Source organism: Chenopodium quinoa, unplaced genomic scaffold, assembly GCF_001683475.1.
Source record: "Chenopodium quinoa cultivar QQ74 unplaced genomic scaffold, ASM168347v1, whole genome shotgun sequence".
In the NCBI taxonomy this organism is placed as follows: Eukaryota; Viridiplantae; Streptophyta; class Magnoliopsida; order Caryophyllales; family Amaranthaceae; genus Chenopodium; species Chenopodium quinoa.
Window position 1 is genome coordinate 1,414,947 of NW_018744093.1, and position 27,392 is coordinate 1,442,338.

At 34.1% G+C, this 27,392-nt stretch overlaps 1 protein-coding gene across 1 annotated transcript; it reads right to left on the reverse strand.

Moving 5' to 3' along the window:
* Positions 1-2,741: 2,741 nt before the first annotated feature.
* On the reverse strand, positions 2,742-27,267 carry LOC110692122 (obg-like ATPase 1). Its single transcript, XM_021869112.1, has 13 exons — positions 27,143-27,267; positions 26,472-26,580; positions 25,685-25,852; positions 20,029-20,152; positions 17,535-17,626; positions 14,722-14,820; positions 14,159-14,272; positions 13,089-13,153; positions 10,085-10,201; positions 9,596-9,671; positions 5,364-5,456; positions 4,451-4,501; positions 2,742-3,174 (listed from the first exon to the last, which is right to left on the reverse strand). The coding sequence occupies exons 2-13, from the start codon at positions 26,556-26,558 to the stop codon at positions 3,076-3,078; spliced, it is 1,185 nt and encodes a 394-aa protein (XP_021724804.1). The 5' UTR covers positions 26,559-26,580; positions 27,143-27,267; the 3' UTR covers positions 2,742-3,075.
* Positions 27,268-27,392: the final 125 nt, after the last annotated feature.

Genomic DNA, 27,392 nt, shown 5'->3' on the forward strand with positions numbered 1-27,392 from the left:
TGGACAATGGTCGCCAAGTTAAAACTAGTCTTCCTAGGTGGAATATTATAGGAGAAATTTCCAACAAATAACATACCGAGAGTTGTAAAACAATTGATGCACCCAGCAAGCAGACTATTGAACCAGTCTTGTGCCACACCCTTGAGGGTGGCCGGAAAGCATTTACACCATGTGGCATCATCCACACTTTGCAGGTACATCAGGTTTCCGTACGAGGTGACGTGCTCTTCTAGGTTGCCCATACCATCATAGGCACCCACAAGTACACTCTTCACTTTTGCTGGTTGAGGAGAATTGGGAATTTCTTGGGAAAACGGAGGCGGCTTGTCACTAAGATTCAACAAGCGCATTTTCTAATCAATGGGCTGAGGTTGTGCGGTCGGTCCACCCAGGTAAGCTTCCTGGTCGTACGGCTGGCCATACTGCCCGTACTGTCCAAAGACAGGGGGAACAGAGGGAAAAATTGTGCCATAATTCTGATATTGAAATGGCTGAGTTAAAGGGACTGGGGTTGGAGTACGGTGAGCTTGACTTCTGCTGGTCCTGGCCGAGCTGGTATGCTTGGAGAAGGTATGGTCAGATAAATCATCCGGCATGGTGGGAGTGGAGGATGTGTCTAAGTAAATTGCCCGTTCCCGCTGCTTGTCAGCTCTTTTAGAGTCTGCTTGGTCTGCCCCCCAACCGACTGTGTTTTTTTAAGGAGTCTGGACCAGTTCGTCCGAGGCACCCTTGGTGACCTTGCATGTCGTTGGAACGGGGTATTCCCAGCATCTTCAGCATTGACCGCCTTGCTTTGAGTTTTCGTTTGAGCACCTTCTCCATCCCATCTTGACGGTTCTCTAGAAGAAGAAGGGATCTTACTCTCAAGCTCCCTTCAGAGCTTGTTCAAGGCGGCCTTCAAGGAACCAGCAGTCACTGGAGGATCCTTGGCCTCATGAAATGATGCAGTCAGAGGGTCACTTGTATTGATTGTAGCAATGAGATTCTCTACATGCCCATCCTAACCAGGACCAGGTGTCTGACCATCTTTAGCCATTTCAAACGAGTTTCCCCACAGACGATACCAAATGTTTCGGGGTTTTTGGAATCCCTCGGGATACTGGTTATGAATATAGTCAGACGATCTTCGACGCCTGCAAAATAGCGAATATTCCGGTATACAGAATATTCGCCTCCGACGATCAAGTTAGTGACCGAAAAGCGAGATAAATGTAGAGAGAGAAAGTAGAGAGAAGTTGAAGCTTTCAGTGCTCTTAGAATGATGTCCCTTTTTTTCCACCCCTCCCATCATAAATAATTGGGGTATTTATAGGGGTGGGAAAGTGTTCCCCTTTAAGGTTAGTGCCCTAGAATTTCGTGCTTTGATTGGCAGTGCAATCAAGAGGAGGCACGTGTCCAAAAGGGGGCGCCGTTTTGCGGCTTTCTCAGGATTTGGGCCTCTTGATGTAAGGAGGCCCTTTGCTCTCATTTCAAGTGCTCTTTATGTTTTTGACACGTGTCATCTTCCTATAGGGACACATGTTGCCCTTTGATTGGGCCACGTGTAACTATGGGATTGGACCACGTGTTGGGGTATTTTTACCCTAAACAGTTCCACCAACCCAATTGGACTCCGGGAGGGTATTATGGTCCATGATAAATATTTCGGCAATTTTTATTTTCAAGCTAAAAAAAGTAAAAAAAATTTCCAAAATTGAAGACTATCCACACTTTTGAGCAATTTTGGAAGTTTCGGGACTCGGTGTCGAAAAGTCTTAAGATACTAGGGGATACATCCCTGGGTCATATAATGCCGTATGGAACCATATAGGATCATTATATGTTGTCATAAATGCCCGTGATAAGCTTGAGTTTGTGAAATCGGTGCACGTTGTAAACAGGTAACTTGACCGTTTAAAGGCATATTGGATGGTTTTACCCACCCAAATGGACTCCCAGAGTGTATTAGGGTCTACGGTAAGCATCTCGTCAATTTTTATTCCGGATAAAAACAAAGTGGAAAATGGTCCAGAATTGAATATATTCACATTATCCGAAAATGCTAGTCGAATGTCTCATCAAGGGTAGAAGGTGACTATTAGTCATTGTTATAGAGAAGCTAATCGAGCAGTCGATTGGTTAGCTAACTATAGTGTTCACGCCAAGCAAAAGATGGTCATTTTTAAAGCCGTCCCAAGGGATCTTTATGCTATTTTATTGGAGGAATTATGCGGGATGGCTAAGGCTCGTCAGATTCCTACGAACAAGCCTTAGTTTAGGTTGTGTTATTGTTTTCGGTTGCTTTGTTTTGTTTTTTGTTTTAGTTTGTTTCTTTTTGAGGCTTGTCCCTCTCTTTCACCAAAATAAATAAAAATAAAAAAAGATTTTTTTTCTCACAGATAATACTATTTTATTGCAAATAATAAATTTTAAAAAAAAAAAAGTGATAAAATATTTATTCTATTCCCTCATTTTTTAAATGGATATCTTGATTCTGTACTATTCATATATTACCTTGAACTTAATTTTTTTATTACTATATAGTTTATAAACATGACCATGTAATATATTGTTATTGTTATAATTTTTACTAATATCTAATTATTTATTGTCAAAGTTGATGGTTAAAGTTGAAGGTTGAGGAGGGAGGGGGTATTATATTTGGCCAATAAACCTTCCCACCCGAATAAATAGAAAAATGTTAATTGTGGTCCACGATTGTAGCCAGAGAAAGTCATAGATATACCTAATATTGATCAAAATTTGCACATGAAAACCATAATCGCAAACTTGAAACCAGTAATTGATCAAAATCCGATACTAACAGATTTCTATGGCCACAATCTTCTCAACCATTTCCATTCAGAAACAATAATTTGTCTTCTAATAATTTATGTCAATGAACAGATCGTGAACGATAAAAAAAGAATAAAAAAAAAAAAAAAAAAACCCTATAGTGTGCCAGATAATTTTTACTTCTGCATATCAGGAAATGTTGCGTAAACAAATTAGTGCCATGATAAACCAGTTTGTATCACAACCAAGTTGATTTGCATATTCTCTGTTACTCTCTCTAAGATTATAGCAATCACAGGCTCACTTCTTTCCACCACCAGAAACATTGAACTTGAAAAAGATTATATCACCATCTTGAACCACGTATGTCTTACCCTCCTGTCTATACTTCCCAGCGGCCTGTACCATACCAACAAATTCGAGGCATTAAACTACAAGGAAAAGCAATCCAACAAGGGTGTAAATAGAGCCGCCTACAGCAAAATACAAAGTAAATATTCATCTGTACGACAAGATAGGAGTTGAACCCCCAAAAGACAGCTACATGGTAAGCATGAAGAAAGTCCCAACATCTATTATAACTGCAATTACATATATTGTTTGATGAAAAGCTCAGGACATGTCGACGACAAAAGCATAGATGACAGTTATGAAGCTTAGAAAATTAGAACATGGTTTACTTGGAATATTTCAGAAATTAAAGAGGCTCTACATCACTGAACACATTAATAAAATAAAGTAGCTAGCAATGCTAAAATCACCTAGTTATTGGTGAAAATTTATGGATACTGCATATCTTTTCACTTGTGAATAAATAAATAAAATTGTGATACAAAAACAAGAATATAAATCAACTTTCCAACTAAAGCAAAAGCCCCGAGACCAATATCCTCAATACCATATTCTAAAACATGGGAAAAAAAAAAAAATCATTGACCTATCAAATTCTCTATCGAGCCGTGAAAAAGATTCAACAAAAGAAAACCTTGACAATGTGGTTTTTCAACTACTTTGGATACTGATCATGAATTCTATTCAGTTTTTAAGACCCAAGGAACTCAGCAGATAGCAAGATAATGACTTCAAAACTCAACCAAATTGTATCTGTATCACATGCAACTTCCAGAGTTTAACTGGACCCCAAATCAGAATCTTAGAATAGGGCTCTAAAATCTACACAAGTGACATTGATAAGGGTAAAACTAAATAATAATATAACATCTACGTTCAAGATCCACAGTCCCCAACCAGAGGTAAACAAAAAGACTTCATTTCTGGAAATAAATATATATACCCTAGAATTTTTTTTTTTTTTTTTTGAGACCATATATACCCTAGATATTTGGACATAAAAGTCACAACTCGAGACCAACATAGAAATAAATTCTTAGAGTCAGATAACATAAATGGATGAAAACTAGCATGATTCCATGGAATGCACAAAATATATTCTACATTCAGTAAGGTAAGTAGAATTTTTTTGCCAGCATGGTAATGCAAGTAATGGTTATACCTTCACCACTCGAGACCAATGTAGAAATAAAATTCATAAAATCAGAGGCATAAATGGATGACGACTGCCATGATTTTATGGAATGCACATAATATATATTCTATATCCAGTAAGGTAAGCAGAATTTTTTCTCCAGCATAGTAATGCAAGTAGTGCTTATACCTTTACAGCTGACTCACTGCCAAGTTCCTTTAGATCCTCAAATTTCATGACCTGAATACAACAAAATACATAATCACGTAATTGAAAAGCCATGCCAAAGTCTCTCATATTTGCGGTGAAAGAGAGGGGGGGGGAGTACAAAACAAAAAAGAACAAACATATACAAGGAAAGACTAGTACAATGGGTTTGGCCATGGTTTATACTAAATGTACCCCACATGAAGGAACCTTTTTTTTTCAGGTACTGTTTCTTAACTTACACTTTCAATCGTTAAAGGAACAGAATTTCATGGTAACAGCAACAGAATTGGAGCAACATTTAAGCTAATGAAGATAGGTGAAGTTCTTTTTGCAAGTGACGAGGCAGAGATGCTCATAAAAGATATTCAACTACATTGATTTTATTAGGTGAGAATCTCTCGAGTCCTGAAAAATAAGTTGGAGATGCCTCTATATAAGATTTGAGCAGAGTGCTTGTTGCCCACCTTTCTATTAATAATTTAAGGGAAAAAAGCCTAATCAGCGGATTTCTAAGCTTTACTCCAAGAGAAAAGCCAGTGAAAGTTGGTAGCTTAGACATTTAGTCACTGGTGCAGAACTAGGATTTCCGAAATTCAAAGCAGAGAAAGGAATAAAAGTATCAAAAATACATTTCACATAATACTAAAAGTTTTGAGAGTTTTATCTTAGGGTATGCCCAAACACTATTTATGCCTGCACTTTCCCACTTGAAACATTATCCTGATTTTTAGGGTTCAGCAAAATTTTGTAATTTTTGCTACCTTTTCGATTACATATCCCAGATTTTGGAGTTTTGCTGTTCAAACTTTTGGGATATGGTAATATACAAGCCACAAGGATTATCAGACTTCATAGTCCATCATGAAAGTTAAGAACTGCATAAAAGAGTTACCTCAGCGCAAATAAATCCTCTCTCAAAATCAGTATGAATTGCCCCTGCTGCTTGAGGAGCCTTTGATTGCCTTCTAATTTGCCAACACTTTACCTGAAATGATATTCAGTCCAATAATTGGAATGAGAATAAATCAAATCTGATTTTTAGTAAATAAATTAATTCTTAAAAATTAAATAAAATGAAAGTTCATAAAATGTTTGTACACCCTATACATCTAAAGTCATGAAGTAGAAAGAACAAATCATAGCACAAGTAATTAGCCACAATATTGTACTTCCTAATAAAGCTCGTTCTCTTCACTTTTTAAATAATAATCTAAGTCCATTAAAAATAATTTAAGTTCAACCAAAATAAGTTCAGTTTAGTAAAAGATAAGTTTAAATCAATAAAAATCAGTAACTTCAAAGAACAAACATAATATAATAAATTTGGTTCAATAAGGTGAATATTAAAGGCCTTAGTGTTAAGCATGGAATTATAAATCAATAACTCAGAAGAATCGTTATATAACGGGTTTTGGATTTCCTTTTACTGAAACTCCATTATCAATTATCATCGTGACAAATGAACATCAATCACATTGCGTTATAATGCTTTTTTAACCGACTCACATGTTCTTAAATCTAAATTGAACAACAATAGTAATTAGTTTTGCAGTTTACATGATATTTTAGATTATTTCTTGTTCACCAAATATGTTACCCACCCATACTATGATAGATTTGGTTATATTATTTTTACGAAATACTTTATAAACTTACAAAATGTACACAACGCCTAAAACCATTAATGTGAACTTTTTGCATTGCGTTAGCAATGTTCTGTTATATTCGTCTGTTACAAACTATCACCAAAACAATGCGATCGATCAGCTTTTTTTATGTATATACTTCCACCGCTTTTTAATAATTTCAACACACTTTACCCGATATTTAAGGAAAGTGGGTCTCATGTGATTTAGCACATTTAAAATGCGGTTCAGATATTGTTAGGAGTATAATTAAGCGGGTGATGAGCATTAAATAAGGGTAATACTACAACTTTCACCAAAAGAAAGAAATAAAGAAAGAAAAGAAAAAAAAAAACCTTTCCAATAATAGGGTGTTGCAAACATTGTAACATTTTTATTCTAGTAAAGTGTTGCATGTTTTAAAAAACAAAGGAAGTATAGTGTTAACGGCTAACTTACATCACAAATTCTTATTTCAAATATATAGTACTAACATGTCAAGGCTTAATATCATAGTTTAAGAGGAAAAGTTCACTAATCATATAACAAAAGCAAAGTAAACATAAAATTGAATGTTTATCTATGCAACGGGACAGTGACACTTGGCATTCGTCAAGTGTCGCGCCTCATTTAGTGACAACTAAAAATTAATATGCCCATACGAAAAATTCAGATAGAATATTCTAGAATAAATTATATTTTAGATTTTTTTTTTATATAATTTTTAAATATTCATATGCATCAAATGAATTATAACTTTTATATCATCCTTTTGAGTGTCACTTAGTGGCATTCATTACGGTCTCAATCCTGGATAAAAGAGGAGAGTCAAGATAAATCTAAGCCACATCTAATGGACATGAATCGAAATTTGGATATCATGGGGGTGTTCCCCACTTGCACTTCATAGACTCATAAGTGACGTGACATCCCAGTGCCAGGCTGGTGCCAAAGTATGCAAAGATTCATGTATGACATACTAATACGAGTAAAGAAGCTAGTTCATGGAAATAGTAAGGGTGGTAGGATGCATTTTGGGACATAGAATATTGGCTCTTTCACCAAAAGGTTGGTCGAATTAGCAAAGGTTATGAAGCAAACAATTAACATAACGTGACTACAAGAGACCAAGTAGATTTGATACAAGGAAAAGAAAGTAGATCCATGGGGTTATAAGCTTTAGTACTCAGAAAAGGATAAGGGCAGGAATGGAGTAGGTATATTCATTAATCGAGAATATATTGACGATCTGGTGGAAGTGCCTAGAATACTAATCAAGTTATGAGTGTTAAACTTATGATTGGAGATAAGGTTATAAGTGTTTATGCACCACAAGTAGAATTGGATGACTCTATACAAGCGAGAATTTAAGGAAGACTTTGAAGAAGTGGTGAAACAAGATGGACATGTGGGCTAAGGGTTGGGTTTGAAAGTATTCATGGAGGTTTTGGCTATGAAGATAGGAATGAAGTTAGAAATGACGGATTTTGCATTGGCATATGACAAGTATCATGAGCACTTGGCTTCAGAAAAAGGAACTCTCACCTAGTGACTTAGAAGAGTGGGGGAAATAAGTCAGATTAATTTATTTGTAGTAAGAAATGTTTGGAGGAAAAGTACTTAAATACCTTTGTATAAGAAGTTAAGAACAATAGTGATGTCCATGCCACCTATTAAGGGGTCAAACTAATGAGTCATACTAACTTTGAGAGGGAGTGATCAAACAAAAGTTAAGGCGGAGTATGAGGATCTCGAAAAACTAATTAGCTTTATGCGAAAATCGACTACGGAAACAATCCATTTTATTGGGATAGGAAGGATTTACATATGGATTTTATTGATTTAGAGAGAAGACCTATTATAAGGTATTAAGGGAGATACTCTTATTATAAGGTATTAAGGGAAATACTTGGTTGGGCTTTAAAAAGTAAAGCATTTCGCGGAAATGTATTGATATCAATAAGAATATGTATGAGAGAGCTAGCGCAAGTATGCAGCCCGTTGTTGGGAAAATCCTGTTACAATTGGAGTTCACCAAAGTTTTACACTTAGCTCCTTTACTTTTGCCATAGTCATAGACGGAGTTTAATTTCAAGATGATATAACATGGTGCATGATGTTTGCTGATGATATTGTGTTAGTTAATGAGACGAAAGAAGGCGTGGAAAGTAAGTTGGAATTGAGGAGACGGACTTTGGAATCTCGTGGCTTGAAAGTGACAGAAGTAAGACGGGGTATTTGGAATGTACATTAGTGAAGTGAGAAACAGGAGGTAAGGTTGATCACCTTAGATGAGATGATTTTACAAGGTTTTCTATATCTGGGATTTATTAATCAAAAGGATAGAGAATTAGATGAAGATGTAGCTCACACGTTCAGGGTGGTTTCGCCATGTGAAACGAAGACCAAGTGAGGCTCTAGCAAAAAGCCTAGCAAAGTGGCAATGTGTTGAGATCGCGAGGGGTAGAGAAAGACTAAAGAAAACTTTAAAGAGGGTAATTGAGAATGTTATAAATCCTGGAAATATGATGTTACATTGGCAGAGTGGAGGGAGAAAATACACGTCGAGGATGTGTCATGGTTTAATATATGTATATATACTCTATCCATCCCTTAATTTTAGCTCCACTTTCTTTTTTCGGTAGTCCCTTTTATTTTGTTGCATACCACAAATAGCTCTAGAGACCCACCATTATTCTCCCTCATCAACTTTACACCATCAAATATTTAAAAAGTGAACATACATCTATAGGGCAAAAATAAAGGGTACGAAGGGAGTATATACTCTTTTGTTTATTTTTAATTTAGTATTTACTTCTATTATTTATTTAAATCATGTTTTGCAAACTTTATTTATTTCCTTTGCTAAGGTTTGTCCTAAAACTGTGTTTTATTCACATGTTATTCCCTCTCTTTTTAGAGATTTTACCCTCTTACCACTCTTTTAACTCTCTCTCTTTTAATGTTAGCCTATACCTATACCCCAAATCATTGTTAGGAAACTTTGTTGGTTTATCTTTTTTTATCAAATGAATTACAATTATTTATACAAATTTAATAAATTTGTAAATTTTACATCATATAATTAGTTGTAAAAAGTACTCTAAAACAAATTCAATTTATGATATATATTATAATTGATTAAAAGTACTAATTATTATTTCAATCTAATAAATAGAGAAGAAAAGGATATATAGAGAAGGAAAAAAAAATTTAATTAAACTTTTTATTTATTATTTTAAATTATAGAATTTCAAGAACCAAGATTGTTTTTTAACCGCATAGTTAAATCAGTACAGAGTCTATATTTCCAAACATATAGAATGTTAATACATGAAAATTTCTCAACCTAATATGATTATTATACAAACTTCTTAAAAATACGTTTGCAAAATGTATTACAGGTTATAATTATATACAACTAGCCGGTGTCCAAAACAAGATAGTCACAAGCTGTAAACGTATCATATAAAGCAATATATGGATAGAAGATGGTTACCTCATCTGGGCCTGCAGTAAAGAAGTAAATCAGATTAATAGCCGTGAACCCAGTCTTAATAATCTTTGGAATAGCACTGCAACAGCACAAATGCAACCACAACCAAACGATCATTCTTCAAATTACTACTACTACAGATTAATAATAGAAAAAATAAAAATAACAATAACAATAACAATAATAATAATGAATATAAATATAAAAATATTAAATTATTTTTAAAATAAAGACAGCATCAATTCATTGACATAATTTTGTATGGAAAAGAGAGATATAAGGTCAGAAGTAGTGTAATCTCCATATAATAGAAGTTTCGGGTAATGAAGAAGGGTTTTTTTTTCATTATTTTGAAGAGAAGCCTAAGTGGGGTAAAGCAAAAACTCAAGTAACAAGAGGTTTTTTAATTCCTCCAAGTTATATCTAGGCAATGTGTTCAACCAATTTGTTTCTCCATTACTTAAATGAGGGGGACTCAGCACTAAAACTAACCTCTGAACCATGTTTGTTTCACAGTATTTAGCAGCTTCATCTTCTGGCATGTCACAAAGATTTTTCTCAAAAATGCCACTGAACGGGATAATCGGTTCACCTCCATGTTCTTGCACCCTGATTGCCACAACAACAATGAAATTGAATAATTAATATATTTAAGTGTATGAGTTCATGCATACACAAACAAGAACTCGATCATCAAATATGTGGCTTATGCATGTATACACAACTACACCCTTGCACAACACAATAATAAGACCAACCAAAATCACATTTACAGAAAGAGTAAGGAATAGATTTAATCAAAGAGCATATGCACTTGAGTGAGCCAGCAGGCCCAGCACTCCAAAAATCTCGGAGTAAAAATTTCCAGAATGACGCAAAGATCTCAGTTCCTTCATTTATCCTAACTGAACGAAAGTTAAACTGAATTTTGTGATTTATAATACTTAATGAAAAAATATAGTCATGTGGGATCTTGTTAGATTCGCTTCAATGTCTACTTTATTAAAATCTAATTTTTATAATTTGATATAAACGATTAAAGTTACGCATTGGCAAAATAAGACAAGTTGCAAGTAACAAAAAACATAGGAAAAAAGTACTAATAATGAAATATATGATGATGAAAAAGCTGCAAAAATGACCAACACCATATGCCCTAACTAAGAGACGTATTATCGAGCTTCCACTTAGTTAAGGTTCCAGTACCTGAATTCCAAACTTAAGATATGATTAGGGCCATGTCGCTAAGGGTATATCTTAATGAAGTAATTTAAAACCTGAAATATAAGATCTACTTTAATAACAATACTACAAGAATTTGGTGAAAAGTTACTGTATTCCTGAATTATGAACCAATTTTCAGATTAAGTACTACATCAGGATGCTTTAGTATAAATGATCCAGAGTCTTTAACTACTTGGCTTCAGGAAATATTTGGTTGTAGGATAAAATAATTATTACCAACACCCAAGCAACTTATTTTCTCATGAAAATCTCCCAGTAATATGTTTTAAAAGAACTTCAGAAGTATAGAATTTGGAATAACACGGAATCTGTATTAGTTAGCATTGATTTGGCATCAAACCTACTCCCTCTTAATGATCTATAATCATGTTTATTGACCAATAAGTAAGGCATTTGAATCATACAGAAGCTCGTAATTTAATCCTCTCATTTATCAAAAACAAACACACCAGTATGTCAACATCATATCTTTCAACATAGAAAACCCACGAACCACAGATAAGATGAATATACCCATTACTTGTGAAATTACGCCCCTGCTAATGGCAGTTGCCGTGATTTATAATCTTTAGTTCTTTACTCACTAAACTTTTGTCATTCCATCTATCATAAAAGGAGATTATACGTCAAACATTAAGTCAAACAATTCTACATGACTTATAAAAGAGATTTTATGTCAAAAAAAACTACAATTCAAAAACACTTGAGGTATATTGGTGATAATACTACAAAGAATTATAAAAAACAAACACTAGAAGATATTATTTGTAAAAGAATAACCAAAAACAAAACATGAAAAAGCAAATATATAAAAGGAGAGAGTGACCGAGAATAGAGTTATAACAATTGGAGTTTAATGCATCTTCAGTTCTTGATACAATAATTTAACCTTCAACATTTCAACTGTCTACATGTAAAAATTATAATATGTTAATAATATGAAAGTATACATCAAGACGAATCTAGCAAGACCTCTCTTGACTTGACTATAAATCACATTAGACTGACACATGATAGTGTGTGAATGTAATGCAAGGAATCAATATTAAGGGGAGGGCATGTTTGTCATAGTCTATTAGTAGTTACTTGGGGAATAAGCTAGAGGATTGTTCAGAGGGATTTTCTATAAAAAGGTCTCATTAGCAGGAAAGAGGACATGTTGAATATTGAGTGGTTGTTACTGAGAGAGAGTGAGCCTCTCAAAAGCAAATACTTAGGAGAGAATCCACCTCTCGAAAGTGGAATTATCATTCGATTTACTGAAATTCTCATCGTATCAATATAACCATCATTTTCTTCTTAATTTGCTGCCATTGTTAGTACTGTAAGCTATGTCAGTTCCTAGAAAAAGTGTAAAATCTTGATTGTTGCAATTAATTGAGAATGGAAGAATTAAATAAAATCAATTTCATTCCATAACCAAACTATTGTAAATTGTTTTTGAAATAAATTTTCCCTACTGTCCTTGATTTAGAATTTTCTTTGCCTGGCCCTCGGATCCAAACCCGAGTCAGATACTCAAACCCTATCTCATAACCAAGTTTTCAACCATTTATTTCTAAAATCATAGGAAAAGATCCGTAACCAAATGGATGGGAGTTTCAATGAATTCTTGATACACATTACTTTTAACGATCTGGAATAGACTTTCAGAAAATCAGGAGAAAAAGAGAAAACTAGAAGACACAAAATGAAGGAATGTGAAAGACAGTTCACAATAAGCTATATGAAATGTTGGGAGCTAATCCCAATGACATGCATCTATAGATGTTAAAAACGAATAAGTTATTTGCTAGCAAATGATTGATCTATAATGTCCTGCACATTGAAATGTTCTATACTTCATCCTTCAATAAGATTGATGTATCTTCAGCCTCCTCAATTTATTTATTATAAATTGAGTGAGTCTAGAATAGAATAAGTTATAGATACACATTACAGGCATAAATTTGCTCCTGCGGATGAACATTTAATTTGAAACCTTCAAAACTGAATTAAATTTTGGGTGTATAATTTATATGTATACATGACCAGGAATTTACAAGTATATTAATCATTAACGCATCCATGAAATTTGGGAATTTAGATTAAGTTTTGTTTGTCGCCGTTGGTAATATCGACTAAGGTGACTACAGAAAAAACTATGTTTGTATTACATACATATTTTGCTATGCATAATAGCAATGATACCAATACAGATAGACAAAAATAAGCAATATGCACAACACAAAAACAAAATAATGCTACATACCAGGCATGAATTTTTGGTAGAAACTTGTTCTTTTTTCTTTGGTAATCTTTCTCGGTCATATTAACCTGGCCATGATTATAGTCAGCAGCAGAGGAAAAGAGAAAAAAAAATATAATAAATAAATAAATAATAATAATAATAATAATAATAATAATAATAATAATAATAATAATAATAATAATAAAATTAAAAAATTAAAAAAACAGCTGAAGTTAAAAAATTAAGCTTTTGAGAGTAAGAAAGAATTGTTAAAACCAAAGCTTCATAAATTGCTGAACAGAAATAGGAATGGGGATTAATTATTTTCATGGAATGACAAAGACTATGTTTGTTAACCATAAAAGAAACTACTACTCAAACATAAATAAAAACCATCATTCTTCTATTCAATTCGCAGATATAATGTAGCGTCCATTTTGTTTCACATGAACCACTATCCATCCATACCTTCTTTCAAAATTAATAACCTAGTTTATAGATTATCAAATTTGCTAAGCTTGCTCTCAATGATGATCCCACATGATAGCAATCAAAAAAATATTGACAAGACTTAAACATGATATTATCAACAATGGGCACATTCTGGAGACCCTTAATATCAACTCCCCTAACAATCTCATAATTCAACTCATTTCTAGAAATAGTTCAATGCAAAAGACACCTAGTCCAATTTACCATTAAAAGGGAGTGGTGCAATGCACTTGGCCTTTTGCATCCATATATAATGGATCCACTCCGTTTCATATGATCATATATTTTTAAAACTATCCAACCGGATGTGAAACTCATAAGATTTGTGAAAGATAAGCACTTTACCAACTAGGGTAACCCCACAGAGGTATATTATCACCTTTTTTAAAGTCCAAATTCCAAATTTTACTCTATGGGTGGAGAAAAAGAATCAACAAGGAATTATAAATGCATTGAGAGCATTTTTTTTTTTTGCTACTTTCTCGACAAGTGAACGCAGAAGTGTAGCCAGCTGAGTTCAGATCTTTTTTTTTTCCAGCCAATAGTACAGCTATTTAGGATCTTACATTCTATGGCAAAAAAATTAAAAAATTACTTACCAAATAAACAACAGGCTTTGCAGTTAGCAACTGAAAAGTATTCAGGACCTCAACATCAGCAATTTTCCAGTCCCCTAAACGAATATCTTTCCCTTCCAGAAGCCATGATTTAATCTGTAAAACCAATTGCACCATTAATATATTTCCATACCTTCCCATACATACACAGAAATGTGCTTCAGTAGAGCTAGGTAGCATATGAGATGGCAACAGAGAATGCACTTGCCGCTAGTACAGAAACATAATATTTAAGAGCAAAGATTTGGCAAAACTATTCCACAATCTTCCTTAAAGAGAAGGGAAAGAGTGACAAGAAGAAGATAGGTTACAAAAGCATATAAAAAATATTGCAAACTCTACACAGGCAATTATTTCAGTTAGGAAGAATCCACATCCTTCGTCTCCAATTAAATTGTGGCGAGTCAGATAACCATATATTTCTCTAAACAAACATATTCTTATAAGGATATAACTCATAAGAAACAAAGTGAATATAGCACAATGCAACATACTGACTAATAACACTAAGAGACAGTATGACTAGAGTAAGGAAAGACTGACACCTTCATACAGATTTCATGCTCCAATTTTATCTGCTTGTCAGTGCTCCTCTTCATGCTTTTCTCAAGATCCTCAATCTTCCTTTCCACGAATTCAATATCCTGTCAGTAACAAAAATAGAATTCATCTTGTTGGATTTGAATAATAAATTTTTCAGCGTTTTACATGCTAAAAAATGCCTCTTTTGAAACTCTTGCCCAATTATCCAGCTCAAGCAGTGTAAAAAGTGATGACAGAGAACAAGGCCCAAATTTTGTACCCAATAAGGCCTAACAAAGCCGGCAAGGAGTAAGCATTTGCATTAATAATTCCAAGGCTGGAAGAAGGAGACAGATTGCTTTAAATTACCAGAGTAATCTCCCCTTTGTCTGCACAGTTTGGGCCAAGCCAAATAAAAGAGAACTGTTACAGCTTATAACGACGTTCTACTCTTATTTGAGGAGTTTCATGCAAACTCATCTATATTCCCCCAATTTACAAAGTAGTATGTGCTATAACAAGGTTGCTTAACTACTTAATGATGCCTCCAGATAAAGATATGGACGCGTATGTTTCTTAGGGAAAAAGCAATCAAACATTAACGGGCTTTAAATGCTCCAACAAAAACCACAAAAAAAAGTTGTTAAAATTAAGGAACACTAAGAACTTATGAAAAGGATACTGGGCTGAATTTTACACAAATGTGTTCAAACAATTATAAATCATAAAATGTTCCCAATTGATAGTCCTACACATTACATCATACACTCCCCATTCTTGAATACTTGCCAACACTTGAGTTTACACACAATGTCAAGAATAGTAGGTATAATATGAATATGAATAATGAATTGCGCAAGCAAGGTTAATGGGGGCATTTTTAATTGTTTTTGGGGAAGTGAATACAAAAAAGTAGTGCATGTGGGGATAGTGAGAGAAAGAACCAATAAAAACAATAGCAGTACATGCAAAAAAAGGTAGTTTTGTAAGTATTTTGAAATGGACGAAAGAGGCAACTATTGCAAGTATCCACAAACAAAGTGAGTAATAAATAGACACAAAAATGTAACGACAACAATTACAATTGCAATTACAGTAATCACTATCATAATTCACACGTTTATATTAGTTGCAACAGTTTCACTTTTACACTATTTAGACAAAAATAAAATAATGATTTATACTTTAAGAGGGGGACGTAGTGATTTTGGATGGAAAGGATTTGACCATGAGTGACTATTTTAAATAACTTGGGTCGATCATCCAGAAGAATGGTGAAATTGATCAAGACGTGGCCCAAGGATTAAGTCAGGGTGGTTGGTTGTATGTGACCGAAGCATTCTCTTACAATTGAAGGGAAAATTCTATAAAACTGCCATAAGACCGGTGTTGCTTAATAGTTCAAAATGTTGAGCTTCTAAGAAGCACATTAAAAAGATGTTAGTTAAGGAAATGCGCATGTTAAGATGGATGTGTGGAATACTCTAAGAGATAGAATTAGAAATGAAGTTATTCGCAAGAATGTTAGTGTTGCAAGCATTGCAAACAAACTAAGGGAAAATCACTTGTGTTGGTTCGGGCATGTAAGACGGAGTCCCAGGGTGCACTGGTACAAAGAGTGGAAGAGTGGGATCACGGAGAGGTTACACAAGGTAAAGGGAGAACGAAATTAATTTGATTGGAAGAAGTTAGGAAGGATATGAAGCATATAAATTTGCATGAGAATGAGATATTAGATCGTAAGGGATGGAGGAGGAAGATTTTTGTAGATGACTCCAAAATAATCACTTTTGGTTCATATAGCCTATCCCACTTATAGGATTAAGGCTTGCTTTGATTGATTGATTAAAGAAAAGTATGGTTTATTCTTCTCAATTTATACTCTTTCATAATATCAAATCAATAAAATTCATACATATTATTAATAAGAATTACGTGATTGAAATTACGGATTAGAGAAATGAAAATTGTTACAACTAATATCAATAAAGGAAGTATAAATGAAGGGGGAAGAGAGTAGTGTCCAACTAATTCCTAAATTGTCCACAGAAAATTACAATCATAGCCCAAAATCTTCAACACAAAACGGCAAGTCATGTTACAAATAAAAACAAATAAACTAAAGCATATAATAAAAATATATATGCTCAGATTTGCCAAATAATTAGAATGTTATACCAATAATATATATTGATCTTAGCTAAACTAATATTATGTGGTCTGCTAGTCTGATCTCTTCTTTTTTTAATTGCGACATTGGAGTTTTCACGCTAGCCAGTGTACATTTAATTATACTCCCTCCGTCACATATTGCTAAAGAGATTCCTCAAGTTGAGTTAAAGAGATCTCATATATTCAGAGTATTAAATATTGTGTTAATTATTTATGATTAACTTTACATTCCATCGACCAATATTCCATTGACTCATTTTCATCCGCCATAGGCATAGCTGCTTAGGCATAAACATATATTTACCAATGCATACATGTTCTATAGCACAAGCAAATCCACAACAGCCAACATCAGATATTATAAGAGAATAACATCTTTCCTCTTCCTGAGGTTGGAAAAAATATAGCTCATATTTCTATAGTACACAACAATTAGATTTGACATCATTCTTTAAAAGGCAACAATAACAACAACAAGAAAGTGCATGCATACAAAATTCAGTTAACTGAGCACGATAATCAGTCATAAGATGCAGTACTAAAAAGCAAAGTGCTTCCGGATGCCTAAAAAGCATTGAATTGAAGCTTTGAAGCTCAAAAACCCAATTTAATCAAAAGCAAACAAAAATACCAACAAAAGACGGATAAGATTGAGAAAATATACCTTCAGCCTTAGTTCTTCGCTTATGGTCTCCAAGTCTCTCACAGGATCCACAATATCATCAACATGAATTATATCAGGATCATCGAATGCACCTTACAACAAAATAAAACCAACAACCAGTTTAAAAAATGAGTTGGACATCCTACTATAGCTTTGATGCCTCTATAATCTCTCCACATACTGAAGACACTTGGTAATTATATACTTCATCTGTTGCTTTAGTTGAGACGGTTGTGACTTTAGCACTGTTCACACAATCCCTTTGACCATTTATTGTGGCTTATATATAATGAAAAGCATAGTCCCAATGAGGTCTTGTTAGATTCACCTTGATAAATAATTTCAAAATATCAACTTTTTCAATTTTTGTTATTAAAGATAGTAATGATTGAATTTATGGATTGGCAAACGTGACTAAGGAAATGTATCAACTAAAAACAAATGGAGAAAGTATAAGCGTAGCAAAAAGAGGATAACAAACACCATCCTAATCCTGCTGCTAATCCGAACAAGAAAATACAAGATAACATTTAACATGTGAAGGGTGTGATCATAGGATGACCATGCAATCCCATAGGAGAAGGGAGAACCTACCCGATGGCTCTATAGTTAACTATGTGAGCATGCCTTGTTAATTTGTTATATCCCCATCAAACATAATTATAGTCTTATACAGTCTTCTGATCCTTACTACCACCAAACTTCTGATCCTTACTACCACCAAACTGGACACAGAATCTGGAGGCAGAAAAGCATGTTTGATGGATTACAAGAAATTCGTCTCTAACGTAAAAACAATACCTTAAACAATGCAAAAATTCTCTATACATCATATTGCCTTAGTTTTGCAAGATTTTACTATTTTTAGCTTATCAAGTGCAAAAATCATAAAGTTAAAACAGAACCCTTGGCCAAGTTTAAGGTTCTAGCCTTCTTCACAACCCAACTGCTAATAAGAATACAATATGCAACATTAATAAGGATCTATCAAAGGAGATACAAGAGAATATGTCAGATGAATCAGTCAAATGGTTTTAGCTTATCCAATGCGGCAATCTAAACAAAATTTAATGTTCATTATAGTTTAAGCCTTCTAAATCAAATAAGGAATAAAGAAAGCGAGGAAGACATGAAGCTTTACAGGTTTATAGGAAGGATCTACAAGAAAAAACACCAGAGGTATCAACTTCCACTCATACTTTCATGTCAGAGAAGTTACGGAATGAGAAGGTCAATAATCCTTAAAAAACAAGTTCCCAAAGAAGTCAAGGATATTTTCCCTAAAACAAATATTCCAAGACAAAAGAAAACCTACCAAACAGTCACATTATCAAGGGTAGATGGTTACATTAATTAGGGCCCTTAGGGGTAGAAATCAAAATAACATTCGATCTATTCTTTTAAAAAGGAGTTAAAAAGGTATTTCTCTCTTATATACCCACTTAGAGCACAACTAGGGACAAGATTGGAATCCTGTAGGAAAAAACAGGTTCTGCTAACACACACTCATGATTCCTATGAAGATCATATAGTTCAGACCAAACTTCACAATAAAACAGCCAAGCCAATTCTCCAAGACGAGGACTACAAGCCCTAACACTAGGAACCCCATTTTAGTCGAACAAATCACCTCCATAAAGGGCCTTACTCAAGAAACAAGGAGGGCAATGGAAAACTGGAAATCACCTCCAAAGCATCCAAAGGCTGTCTCAGAAAGAGTTTCAAGTGTTTTAAGCACTTTAGAGATGGCTTTTTTTTTTTGGTTCATGGTTACAGTTTTAATCTATGATAACTTATTTTTAACAATTCATGGTTCTTAGGGTGTTCACAGGACATCATATATCATGGGATAGAACATTCAGCAACATGTACTGGAAAGTGTGGAAATAATATGGAAGCCATATTTTATTACAGATGCATCTTATAAAGCAACAAATCACCCTTAAGAGAATTTTGACTGACAAACAGAAGCAAAAGGATAGAATTCCCTAAATCATGATGATGTATAGTACGTTCTAGAGTGCTATTTCAATATAGGGATAACGCATAACGTAACATCGTTGGAAGTATATATATATATAGGGTTGAGATCCAATGAGAAGGATCTAATAATGAGAAGGATGAGAAGAAAAAATGTGCATATATTTTATACTAAATGTACATTTTTTATTTATATTGAATGTGCAAAATTGTTTTTCGAACTGCAAAAATTATGCAGCTTTCTGCAAAAAACGAAAATTATGCACGTTATGTTCAAAAATTATGCATGTCAAATTTGAGTCAATTTCTTTTTTTGCACATTCAGTTACAAAAATATGCACATTTAATTCAAAACATTTGCACATAAAATTCTTCTCATCCTTCTCATTTTAAGGAACTTCTAATTTGACCCTATATATATATATATATAGTTCCTCAAAAGTCAAAACCAAAATCATGTTTTCATACTAGCATCTTAATGCTCATATATAGGTGTAAAATCTTAACATCTTACGTAGAACATGAAAAATTCCATCCACCGCACGAATATGGGATAAGAAATTGTTTCCCAACCCTTCTCCTTGATGGGCACCTCGAACAAGTCCGGCTATGTCATGAATTTCCAAAAAAGCTGATACCTAAACAACACCAAAATAGGGAACATTGAAACACAATAAAAAGGAAAAATGAAAAAGAAAAAGAAACAAAAGTATAAATTTTAAACTAAATCATTATGAAGTGAAATTGTGAGATAGAGAGCAAGAGAAAAGAGAGATAACGAACAATGAGTATAGCTAAATGCCAAATTCCTATAGAAATAATCAAGTATTATAGCTACTAAATCAAAAGAGATAATATAATTTCTTAATGATTGATTAAAATCTAGTTTAAAAAGCACAAACTATCACCCTACACCCTGAGTATATACTTCCTCATTTCTTAATTCACATTTGCCAACAAACGAGTTCAACAGTTACTATCTCTAGTTATAAATAAGTAAAATTATAAAAATTTGATGCTATGAAAATATACATTGATACATTTCTAACAAGTTTTCAAATGACTATGTTTAAACATAAATTTAAATCACAAAAGCTAGTAAAAGTAGAATATGTGAATAGTGCTAAGAGTTAAACGTGCCAACAAAAAAAACAGAAGAATATTAGTAAACGGAATGAGGTTATATCTAGTTACAAGGGTTAACATCAAGAAGATCCTCCTCCTCTAATACTTTTATTTTTGTTATGGGTTTTTCATCAATTTGATGCAACTACGGTGGAACAATAGATTGTTTTGAGCTGACAATGCTTGCTCACATCATATAGTTGGTTCTAATATGCCTTTTCTGAACAGTAATTATTCATCCCTAGTCCCTAAACCTCTCAAGAGCATTGACGAAGCATTTTGTATCAGCTACATCTGCATCTGTTACTTAAGGTTGCCTATAAACAAATGGAAAAGATTGTATGGTTTGGCTATTTGGTAGAGAAGGTAATTGTCCATGAGAAGAGTACAACAGAAGTGTTTTAGCCTTGCCGATCTACATCTTTTACCTAAGGTTGCCTACAGCATGTTTCTTTGCCTAGCAACTATTAGAAAAAGGAAAATATTACAACAAAAATATTTTAGCCTTGCCAAAATCATTTAGCATTAAGTATCAACAAGTTATAAGAAGATTCTAACACTTTCTATTGTGGCAATCAGCTGAGAATAGTTGGATCAAACTGAGTAAAATAAAAGTTGTTTTAGTAGCTTGAAAGGAAAGGTAGTTTGTAACAATGTTGAAGGTAGTTACTTTAACTCCTTTGACAGTGTACAAGGAAACAAAAGCTTGCAACTTTTGAGAAAAAATTTATATCACTCCAAATCCCTAAATTCTACTTTATAAAGGAAAAATTGTCAGAAACCACCTTATATAACACCTTTTTTTGTGAAAAAACATCTTATAAAAATTTTCTTGTGAAAGCACACCTAAAACCAGATTTTTTTTGCGAAGTATCACCTTAACCCGGTTTCAGGGTTTTGACCCTGTTTTCCGGCGTTGACCCTCACATGAGGGTCACGTGCTCAACCCCTCCCTCCTCAAAACCACCCAATCCATAGCCTAGCCAACCCAGCCGTCGACACCACCACCTAGCTGCCATTAGAACCGCCTCCTAACCGCCGCCACCACCACCCATTTACCTAGTCGCCATCTCTGCCTACCCAAATCACTCTAAACCCACCCAAAAAATCCCTTTTCTTTCTTTTTTTCCCTTATTTTCCCTCCAATTAGACTTTCTCACTCCTCTATTCTTCCTAGCAACCCTCGAATTTTGTCAATTGAAGGGGCAAACTCCATTGTTTTGCTCGAATTGCTACGAAGAACAACTTCAATTAACCTAATTTTGAGGTAGGTAAGTTGTTAAAGTTAATAAAATTGATTCATTGTGGTTAATTTCGTTGTAATTTTTATTTACCTTAGATCTAGGGTTTTTAATTGCCGAGAAAAGGGGGGAAAAACTGCTACCTACCCTCTTCTTTCCTCTCTATTGGTTTTTGGGGGAGGGTACGCTTTTTTCGGGTGGATTTGAATGGGATTTAGGTGAGGATTTTCGTGGGAGAGGATTTTTGCGAGAGGGTTTAAAGTGATTTGGGTGGGTGTTGATGGCGGCTAGGTTGATGGGTGGTGGTGTCGGCAGCTAGGAGGTGGTTCTAGTGGCGTCTAGGTGGTGATGTCGGCGGCTGGGGTTGGCTAGGCTATGGTTTTGGTGGTTTTGTAGAGGAAGGGGTGAGCACGTGACCCTTATGTGAGGGTTTAACGCCAGAAAACAGGGTAAAACCGACCTAAGGTGTTACCTTGCAAAAAGAAAATTTTGTGTTATAAAAGGTGGTTTCGACAATATTTCCCTTTATAAAATATATTGTGTAGTTAGAGTGAAGCACTTGGTAGTTTGTATAAACATGACAAAAAGTATAAATTAAAGCCCCTACTGCGTGGTAGTAATTGAAAAGGGAGGCTTAAAAAACAAAAAAGTAATTGAAAAGGTGGAAATAAGGGGTGGGGATAGAAAAGGTGGTGGGGTCAACTAGTGAGGTCAAAATTTCAAAGGATAAATTAAAGTGGTACAGTGGTACACCCTCCTTTTTTTTAAGTGTCCCATTGTGGTGTGCGCGGAGTTTTAGGATAAAGAGTAAAGTAATCTCTAAGTGAGGTATGGTTAGGAATAAAAAATTTGGAACAGTAAGAGAGAGAAATATGAATGCGGAACCACTAGGTAATATGTGAGGGAGAAATATTATAAGATGGTAGTGAATCAAAATGAAGAGAGAGAAATAATTAACAATGTGAGTAAGGTTTCTAAATTTGGAAATGGGACACTTAAAAAATAGTCACTTTTGAAAAGTAGGCCACTTGAAAAAAACGAGGGAGTAACTTCTAGTTGTCATAAAGTCTACCTCATTAATTCTCACATACATGATATCATTGATGCATCCTTGGAAAAATAGTAATGTTATCACACTAGATTTGAGAAGCTTTTATCACATATAAACTAAAATGTATCTTAGCGTTACTATTTTTTTACCGTTAAATCCTTAGTTTTAAAAAGCGCGCCCAAGCGCAAGGCTCACAAAAGCGTTGGTCATGGCGCTTTAACCATTGCAAGAGCAAGCACCTACTAAAAGCGCGCGCCTTAGTGCGCCTCATACCGCCTTTGCCCAGGCGCCTAGGCCGCTCTATGTTCAAACACGAAAGAAAGAGAAGATTTGAGTTGAATCAATATAAAAAGACCTTAAAAAATTCAAACTAAATCAATACGAGAAACCCTAATTGGCGAATTGTGAAATAATTGAGGAAATTAGTTGTTGCTGCTGCAACTGAAGTTGCCAGTAAGCTTTTCCCTGGAGAGTTTGCCCCAGGTTAGTCTCTTCCTTCGATCTTTTTTTTCTCTTTATTTGATCCTCTTTCTTTCTTTCTATCTTTCTCTCTCTTCATCATCCCCTTTTGTCCACCTTTTTCTTTCCTTTTTTTTTTTTCCTTTTTTCTTTAAGAGATCACTTAAAACTTTATAAACCCCTCATTTCTGATTTTTTATAAAAAAAACTGTTATTTTTTTTATAAGTTTTAAAAATAAATTTGCTTTTAAAAAGTCAGTATTAATAATACATGTGAGTTTTTAAATCAGTTTTTAAATTTAAAATTAAATATGAGTTTTTTTTTTTAATTTTTAATATTTAAAAAAATCAATTTCACATATTTAATACCGAGAAAGCAGTAATTAAATATAAAAATTAAAAATTAAAAATTTTGTGCCTCATATACGAAAGGTGCATGCTTGCGCCCAGCGCCTAGGCTCCGAGGACCCTTTGCGCCTTGCACCTTTTAAAACTATGGTTAAATCACATCATTTCCTTTTACTAATGCTAGTGATTAATTTCTTTAATCATATTCATTCTAGCTTCACTTTAATGTATCTTGCCCTCACAAGAAAAGTCAAAATAATATGCAAAAAAATATTCCATAAAAATCAAACCTACATAATATTTTATGGTAGCTTCCTAACAAACATATTTCCTCCGTTTCTATTTACTTGACACATAGCTTTGGGCACAATATTTAAGGAGAGGAGAGAGATATTGTAGTTTTGTGGCCCTTCTTGCACATGGCCTACCTTCTTACCCCCGAAAGTTACCCCCAAGTGCACTTTCTGAGGGTAATTTAGAGAATTTATCCACCAAAAGTTTACCACATATAGTATGGATCAAGTAATATGACATTTCCATATTAGAAATGTTAGTCAAGTAAATAGAAACGAAGAAAGTATTAATTATAATGTTTGAAATGTCAAAAGAAATTGAAGCTCTTATCAACTCAATAGAGTGGTTGTCCATTTCAATATGGGATGTTTTGATTTAAATCTTCTAATTTTTCATTCTTTTTCATGCAATTAATACACTATTCATTATTCTGATTGGAGTTAAGTAGGATAAATAACATATAATTGTAATGATTTTTTTACTTTTACCACCTTTAAAAGGCACGGTTATTATTTTAACTGCCATAAATAAATTTTATTTTACCACCTTAAAAAGATAAAACTAAGATATTGTCACTACTTACAATTTGTCTAATAAATTGTTAAGTGATGGCAAATTCAAAGAAAAAAAAATTAAGGTAGTGCACCCTACATTCTTTTTGTTTTACTTTTTGTTTTAGGCCATTCTTTCATGTTCTACTCACTTTGTTTTATTTTATTATGATATCTCTTTTACAATCTTTCCACTCCAGCTCCACGATAATTACTCCTTTTCATACTCTTTCTCTCTCTCTCGATCGACATTTTTTTAATGTTATTACTACCTTAAAAGGTTTGTTTTTACCACCAAGTGGGGGAAAAATCAAAACTTTTCATTTTTAAAGGTGGTAAATAAAATAAAAAATTATTTAAAGTAGTTAAATCAAAATTGTGCTTTAAAGGTGGTAAAAGTCAGATTGTCATGATTTTAAAAAAGAATAAACAAAAATGCCCATATAAGAGATTTGCTAAGATACATCCTAGAGACGTTAAAATAGTTAACTTTACATTGATGATGGAACTTGGTAATTCTTAAAGTGAAAGGAAAAAAATTGAAATTTAAAAAGCCTTAATAATTGATCATGGGTATATGGATCAATGAACTAAATATAAAGGTATGCTTGGATTGAAGGTAAAGTATAATAAGTTTAAAAATTTCAAACAAAATAAAATGAAGGTCATAAGAGGTGATTGTGAGGATGGAGTAATGAAAGTGTAATGAGAAAGAAGAGAATGGGAAACTATTACCCTAATTCTAACATCCTTCCCTCTCCTTCATACTAACACTACCTTATTCCCTAGGCCACAACCTCATCCCATTAATCACCACCTCAACTCACCTACATTTTTTTAATTGGACTTTTTAAACTCCCTTAATGTATTACCCTTGATCAAAAGATACCCTAACAAGTAACTCAGTATGGTCTAATGTTTGTAAACTTGCCCATAATAGCACAAGGGGAAACTTTACACATCCAACCCTGATGTGGGTTCTTACCATTTAGGCCATTATTGCAAATTATCATAGAAAACATCAAAAGAACAAAATAGAGCAATAAATAAGGTCATGACATATAATAAAAGCTATAGGGAACATAAATTTTATTCACAAACCTCGCTCTTAGGCTTGAACAATTGTACAAGCCAATCAAATCGCTCATCGGGAATATTAACACGGGCTTCGTTAGGCTCAATGGTACAAAATGGGAAATTTTCGGCTGGAATTGCCAGTTTTGTAAGCGTATTGAAAAGAGTCGACTTGCCAACATTTGGCAGCCCAACCTATAAACATAAATCAACAATATCATCAGCAATACAACCATGAAAAGATAATAGCTCACCAGCTTACAATAACATAATGATCTATAAAGTATACAATGTTACAAAATCAGATTTAAGTGAACTCTATCAGCAGTTCTAACTCAGTAGGGGAATCTTGGTGATAAATATCTGATGTTTTCGCATGAACTTATAATAAATCACTGCAACAGCTGACTAAATCACCACACACAGACTCTCAACTACATTAAGTATTTTGAAACCATCCAGAAAATCCGTTAGTTCAGAATTTAAATAATAGTTGATATTAGAAGTTAAATTGTGTTTTAAGAAATCAGTTTGTATATACAGTGTCACAGTAATACTAAAAAACAGCTACTAAAATCTGAAAAGGGCATCAAAATCCTTAAAATAAAAATAGCATAATTACAGTCGAAAAGATTAAAACAGCGAGAATATATGAAAGAATAAATAACAAGGAAAATAAATCCCATATTGAAAATAAAAAGAATAATAAGAAGCATCGGGAATGAATCGAATGCAGCAAGAAGAGATGCAATTGAATATAATTGATAAGCAAGTTAAAAATGGCGTTAAAGAAGACAAGAAAATAAAGTCTCACAATTCCCATCTTAAGGTGAGAAGAAAATCGGCCAAGAATGGGTCGCTCGGCCGGGGCATCTTTTGATTTGGCGGACTTTGGAGGCATCTTCCTTCCGATGGGATAGCAACTGAAAAGTAAGAGCAGAGACGGAAGAAATTACAGAGAGTCAATTACATAGGGTGCTCCAACAAAGAAGCTCACAATAATTAATGGCTGTACACCGGTCCAAAACCGGACCGGACCTGGACCTGTTGGGACCGGGACCTCAATTAGTGAATTTTGAGGACCGGAGACCAGACCTGATTCAACAGGTCCGGTTCCGGGTCAGACCTGAACAATCAGGTCAGGTCCAGTCCGGGTTTGGGTCTGAATAGACCTGTTTTGTATTTTTTTTCGTTTTTTTAATAAATAACCTAGTGGACCTCCCACTGTCCCACCACCTCCCACTGTCCCACCACCTCCCACTGCCTCCCTCAGGCCCGTCCCTGAGGAAGGGCAGAAGGGGCGGCAGCCCTGGGTCCAGGGAAAAGAGCTCTGATTTCATAGTTGAACCCTAACATTAAAGTGTTGTGCAATACATTAGCAACCAAATTTGATTCAATTATCTCATAATTTTAGGGATATTTGATTCAATTATTTCATAATTTTAGGGATATTTGATATGATGATAACAAATACAAACAACTTACCTCAGAAGCTGCTTCAGTGGGGGATACAAGAACTAGATTCAACGCTTCAATGGAGACGGCAACTGCGCTTCAATGGAGAACGTTGAATGCGCTTCAAAGGGCATTTCAATGGGTTGGACGTCTTGGATCCTATTAAAAGCCATGACCCATGACCCGCCACAGTTATTAATGGGTTAGATCCGTCTAATAAATAAATGGGCTGAGTCTTCGTATGGTCGTTCAATAAAGGGGCAGGATAGACATTTTAAGG

Excerpts from the sequence above, each read along its gene's own strand:
- LOC110692122 (XM_021869112.1), bottom strand. The coding sequence starts at position 26,558 with ATGCCTCCAAAGTCCGCCAAATCAAAAGATGCCCCGGCCGAGCGACCC. Across the intron at positions 17,627-20,028 it reads TGGAATTTTTCATGTTCTAC|GTGCATTCGATGATCCTGAT; the intron begins GTAAGATGTTAA and ends TTTTGTTGTAAG. Across the intron at positions 9,672-10,084 it reads GAAACAAACATGGTTCAGAG|TGCTATTCCAAAGATTATTA; the intron begins GTTAGTTTTAGT and ends GTGCTGTTGCAG.